Source organism: Chelmon rostratus, chromosome 2, assembly GCF_017976325.1.
Source record: "Chelmon rostratus isolate fCheRos1 chromosome 2, fCheRos1.pri, whole genome shotgun sequence".
Classification (NCBI taxonomy): domain Eukaryota; kingdom Metazoa; phylum Chordata; class Actinopteri; order Chaetodontiformes; family Chaetodontidae; genus Chelmon; species Chelmon rostratus.
The window spans coordinates 25,239,314-25,245,313 of record NC_055659.1 but is presented as its reverse complement, the minus strand read 5'-3'; the positions used below and the strand labels follow the sequence as shown (position 1 = coordinate 25,245,313).

At 45.1% G+C, this 6,000-nt stretch overlaps 1 protein-coding gene across 4 annotated transcripts in view; it reads left to right on the top strand.

The window, feature by feature from the left end:
* The first annotated feature begins 202 nt into the window (after positions 1-202).
* Positions 203-6,000, top strand: part of sema3fb (sema domain, immunoglobulin domain (Ig), short basic domain, secreted, (semaphorin) 3Fb) — a 60,445-nt gene continuing 54,647 nt past the window's right edge. For all 4 annotated transcript variants that reach the window (XM_041947128.1, XM_041947119.1, XM_041947110.1 and 1 more), the window contains exons 1-2: positions 203-576; positions 2,516-2,680. In XM_041947128.1, coding sequence (XP_041803062.1) covers positions 2,563-2,680 — 118 coding nt within the window. In that variant the 5' untranslated portion in view covers positions 203-576; positions 2,516-2,562. The remainder of the gene's footprint in view (positions 577-2,515; positions 2,681-6,000) is intronic.

Sequence of the window (6,000 nt, the reverse complement as noted above, 5' to 3'; positions counted from 1 at the left end):
CGCACTGTAGATCCTTTGCTCCAGCATGTTCCTCTGCCAGCATTCAGTGCTGTAAAACGGTGGTAAATCACGTCTCCCCCCGGCTGGCTGATGGGCGGCTCGGCTCAGCGCCGCCCGCCCTGTGGGTGTGTTTAAGGCAAATGGGCCTCTGCATCCACCTGCTCGCGCCCTGCCTCCCTACAGTCAGGAGCGCCCAAGTTTCCCGAGGAGCGCACGCCGCGTGCCCGGACCTCTCTACGCCACAGGGACTTAGTTTCCAACTGCTTTTTCCCACGAGATGTTGAATGTGCTCGTGCGCCGACAGTATCTCCTCGTCTCGCGGTTTCGCACAGGACTGAACTAGAGAAACATTTTCTCATTGCGCTCCGGTGACAACTCCGGGGCCAATAAGCGCGCAGTGTGCGCAGGTAGACGCCGCGCGCCCGCACGGGGACCGTCCACAAGCTGCTCCGGGATTTTCTGTTGCTGTTATTGATCTCAACTTGGACGCGAAAGTGAGCGATCAGTTGGAATTGGTTTGTTCAATGACTTGCGGGGTTGGACCTGAAGTTATATTCGGGAAGCTGTAACAATAAGGTGAGCATTCCTGCGCTGGTGCTTTGTTTTTTATTATTATTGCTTGCTGTTTTCTACTCAAGCTGCTTCATTATTAGTGTTTAAAAGAAAACAAGCGCTACCTGTCTGCACCTGTCTGATTATTGGGAGCGTTTGGTTTTCTCTGAACGAAAACATCTCATCATCATTTGAATTTCCGATAGATCACGACCTCACGTCTTACATGAATCATTATTGCTATTTATTTGATTGCTCCTCAGTTTACCGTGCGCTCTAATACCACACCAGACTGTTTACAGTTCTGTCGCCCATGTGTAGCCAAGGCTGCCAGTCTGTTACACACAGATTTCAGTCTACATCATGTTTCAGCAACACTGAACATTTTTGCACACATTTTGTATTCGTAGTAGTGATGAAAATATATTGATTAGGTTTTATTTGATTTCTATTGTCATATTTTCAGGATTGATATGAGGGAAGGGGTCTTTTTATTTGGCTCAGTTGTTGTCAAATGTGACAAATCACCATCAGTGTTTCCGTAGTGTTGTGGATCCTTCATCTGTCCACTGACCAGCAGGATTCAGGCTCGTGTTACAGCTGTGCTGGCTGAGCAACTTGTGCTTTTGACTGCATGTATAAGTTTTCATGGTTGCATGACGTTTGTCCAACATGTGGCGTTTAGTGACCTGCAGATACAAACAATGAAGAAGAGGACGTGATCTGCTTTCCCTTCTGCGGGCACGAAGCCGTTTGAGCTAATGTGATGGATTAAAGTGGTTTTCTGACACAAAGAGACTCAGGGTAGATGTATGTATCTTTAATGTGAGGGCGCTCTGTGTTTTTCAGCCTCCTCTGTGTCGGTTGGGAGCAGCGCCTTGTTTGATTTCATCTGCTTGTGTGAAGGACTTTGCCTCAGCCTCAGAATAAACAGCTGGATGGTTAACAAATTGTCAGTAAATAGCAGAGGTTTAAACAGCTGCTTATGCTCATAAAGCCACTTCAGCCAAGACTCTTTGGCTCTGCTGACGTCTCCAGAGGTGTGTCTGAGATGGAGAGCTCGTCCAAACGTCCCGCGTTCGTAGCAGAAAGACGGGGAGAAGAGTTTTGTAGACTGTAAGTGTCCGACCTGCGGGGTCACGGTGATGTTCTGGAAACAGAGTGTGGTGACAGAAGTTTCATCTGACCTAATGAGGGGGGATTTGATGGAGAATGAGTAAGGGCCAAGAGGTGACCTGCTGGGCAAGTATTTCTGATGATTTGTGACGTATGTGTGGATCATTGTGGTCGCTCCCGGGTGTCCATCACTCATTAACTCAGACTTTATTGATGACACCGCTGCATTGTTTGGAAGACTTGTTAAACTGTTGCAGTTAGCGTTTGAGTCTGTCATCATTTGTAACCCCTTTAGCAGGCTTTTTAGCAACAAGTTAATGTTTGATTGAGATTGCCCCAATCACAACATTTTTTTTTTGTCTCTGTCAATGTGAGGACGTGGTATAACTCGGCATTAGGTGAACCTATAATTACAGAGCAGCAGATACGTATAGTGTCATGAAACAGGAATGTGTTTTGGGTGCGTGGAGGGGAGCAGGAGGAACGCTTCTCTCACTCGACTCAGCCTGATCGTTCCATCGTTTTGTCACGCAGGCACACACTCTGAAAAACAAACATAATTTTTACCAAATGGAAGTGTGTACACATCTCTCAAAGCTTGGCTCCTCTCCATCCGGACTCATCAGTTTTGCGGAGCTCCCAGAGATCTGGGTGTAATCTCCACACCTCCGTGCTGCGTCGCCAGAACACGCAGGGATGGGGCCCCCGGGAGCCAGTCATCTGACATGTCACATAAATTAATAAATGAGAACAGACTTGATGTGGTGGGCTTTTTTTTTTTTTTTTGCAGTGTCAAGTTGAGAGAGCACCTTCTCACATCTATTTTTTTCTTCACTTGTCCCTGCAGAAATTGTTTTGAAACGCTCTTCGTGTGCTACTGGAGGTTGGTCGACCATGCAGCTGGACGGTCTGTGGACGGTCCACGCCCTCCTGGCACTGTCCAGCTTCGCTCTCGGGAACCCGGTGATCAACGACCCGCTGGCCGCACCCCGCGTCTTCATCTCCTTCAAAGGTAGGAGCCTGGACCTCATCCTCCGCTCTCGTATTCCCACCTGCTTGGTGCTCGGACGTCCTCGTCTTGCTCTCTGCTGGTTTCGTAACTTTGTTTGCTCATTGTATGAATGATGACATGACAGCTGCGTAATTGGAGCGAGTGTGGCTTTGGTAAGTGCTGAGGATTTTTGCAGAGGAAGAACCAGACTCTCATGTTCCACCACATAGGAGACCGCAAACACATCATGCAGCTCTCATTTGCTGCCCCCTCCTCAGACCTCCAGGCACTGTAATACTCACCAGATGCTTCCACTGGCTTATAGTGTACAAACAATTAAAAATGCAAACAATGACTGAGTAGATGCACATATTGAATATATTTTGTGTGTCTTGTTGATACTCATTTACAACAATATACATGATTATTGTTTTAGTTAATCAAATTCAGTGTCTTTATCTTCAATCATCTTTATTATGGAATCCCTAAATTGGAGCCACAAAGAGAGATGGGATAATAAGGAGCATGTAATAACTCCACGGCCATTATGTGATTATTCCCCGGTGAGACAGGCGTGTACTTTAGGGGGCTGTGTTTGTGCATTTCAGCCGCCGTGCAGATTAGGTGAGATGGGTTGCCGGGTTCTGCGGGGTGCAGAGTGAGAGAGGATATTATCAAGAGCAAATTGCCAGGATCAGCCAAGCAGAGCGACGTCCCCAAAGGCCTGTCCTGCTCGGAGATCAAGCCTTTGATTAGAATTCAGAGAAAAGCCGAGGGAGCGAGCGGCAGCGGCCCTGTTTGCTTTGCTTTCCATTTCCCAGCGCTCCCTAGTACAAGTTGACTTAATTAAGTGGACTGGCACAGTTCATTGTTGAAGGCGTTTCGCTGCTTTAATCAAGTAGGATTTAACACATCAGTGAACTCACATCCAGAGCTCAGCAGTTTATTTCATTTTCCGGATATCATTTTAGTCAGTTCCTTACACAAGCGCGGCGTTGTTTTTTCGAAAACTCTGCAAATTGTGTTTTTCTTTTGCTCGATAGGCTTTTCTGAGAGCGCAGTCATTGGGTGCGTTTGTATAGGTGCATGTTTGGAGGGCTGAGCTCACCAGAAATCTGTTAGAAAGCAGCGGACTACAGCCACTATTCTTTGGCTGACAAGCGGGGTGGAAAAAGCTCGGCTCTCCCGCTTACCTGTGTGCGTGTTTGCCTCTCCAGTCAATATGAATTTCACAGTCTACTGCCGCTGCCTCTCTCAGAGGAATGCACCCCCCTCTCCATTCAATATTATGACTCTCTCTTCCTTAATTGCTTTTTGAGAGGCCCATGTAGTCCTTACCTTGGCAAGCTGGCTGCACTTCCCCTGATGCATCATGATGGTGTTAAGTTTTTGCCTGAGCTCTTTGGGAAGGCAGTTTGCCTCTGAGCAGCAACTTTAATGGAGCACAGTATGAAGACAAGTGTGGACAATATGCAGGGTTTTAACGCGAGACTGAGGGAAAGAATGTGTTAATTATCAGTCCCCTGTTTATAATTATTGATCATTATGGCAGCGAGCCACACTGTGAAGAAAAACTGAAATTGCAGCTATAAAGCCAAACATTTCTGTCTCTGCATTGAACTAAACACATGTTCCAAACTCATTAACTTGGTAGTTGAGGAGCGAGGTTGAGAACCATGACCTCCATCTGGGAGGCCCACACTTCCCTATTAAAGCAGGTAGAGTAAATCATGGGATCTAATTGCTTTGCTTTGGCTTCATGTAGTATGCACAGCTTTTATGACAGGGAGGACGCCTTCTGTGGTATTGGAAAATGCCCGCACAGTTTCAAAATGTTCAGCAGATATAGGGTGACAAATAAACATCTCAATTAGATTAAAGTTTGTAAAGACTGAGGGATAAACCTTGGAAGTAGACTTTGTTCAGGCTTATCACGTCTTCTGTGGGAGTAAGCCGAGGAGAAAGGGCAGAGTTAGCAAGAAGAAAGAAGTCTGCCTCAGTTTAGACAGCAAATAGGTGTAATCAATGTCAGATGAGCAAACAGAGTGTTTCATAGAATGAGGAGAGGGAGCGAAACGAATGTGCCATAGATAATCAGTTGACATTTTAAGGCTAGTTGAGACAAGACTGCTGTCGCCAGCAACCCCCAAGAGAGGAATCGTGTTATAAAGTCGACCTGGAACTGCTGGGAATCTGCTCGTTTGAGTTAAGACACACTCGAAGTGACTCCTGGCATGAAATGTAAGAATGCTGTGGGCTTGTAGTAAAGCAAAGAGCCGAATCATAGATTTTCTTTTCTTAAATGTATTTCAATTGGGGCTGTAGCTAACAGTTGCCTTTATTATTGATGAATCTGCCAATTATTCTCTTGATAAATCGATAAATTGTTGTCCTGATGGAATGTCAGGACATAGTGAAACATGTCTGTTATAACGTCCCACAGCTTGAGGCAATGTTTAAATCAGCCATCTGTCCAAAACCCAAATATGTTCATCTTATTGTCATATATGAAACATAAACAGTTCATGAAAACAGTTGCTGACTATTTTTTTTGACGATTGACTAATTGATTAATAGGCTGATCGTTGGCGATCTAGCATTTTTTTGTTAAGCATTTTGTGATGACGTCCTTTGACGATGAAACAATCACAACCTGGCAACTTTATTCAGTTCTGTTAGTTCTCTGGAGCCATATACGTGTTGAATTCACTGACAGTAATATTGTGCACAGGAGCAGAATTGTAGTGTAGCATGATATAGTAAACATTTTATTCAAATGTATTGCCACCAAATCCGCCTGATTTTTTTTTAAGCTGTCCGTCACTGAAGTGAAGCACTGAATTAACATGTGAAAGGATTGTGTGAGAGCATCGCCTCTCCGTGAGACTCCTCAGTCATGCACATGCCTTTGTGGTGTAAATCCATGAAGAGGTCAACTGATTTATAAGTGCAGTTTCTTAGATTGCTGCTTTTGTATCACACTGTGATGCACGGAAAACACATTTTCTGAACGGACAAAGCAGTCCCAGGGGAAGTTTTACAAAAAGTGTAACATTATTGCTGTTGGCCCACATTCCCTCTGTGGCATGTTTGAGTTCATGCATTAAGCAGATCCAAATCTAAATCCATGCTTATGTCTCATAGCGTACATAAACCTCTGCCTCATCTGGGCTGCCACAACTTCATTTACTTAAGTTCATCACCAAACATTGTTGTACTACATGCAACTGCATGCAAAACTGAAGCAAGGCTCTGTCCATGCTTTATGTACAGTTGTTTGTAAGGAAGGTGTACCTGGGTGATTTGAGTGATCTTTAAACAAGGGCTCCTCTCAGTCTGCA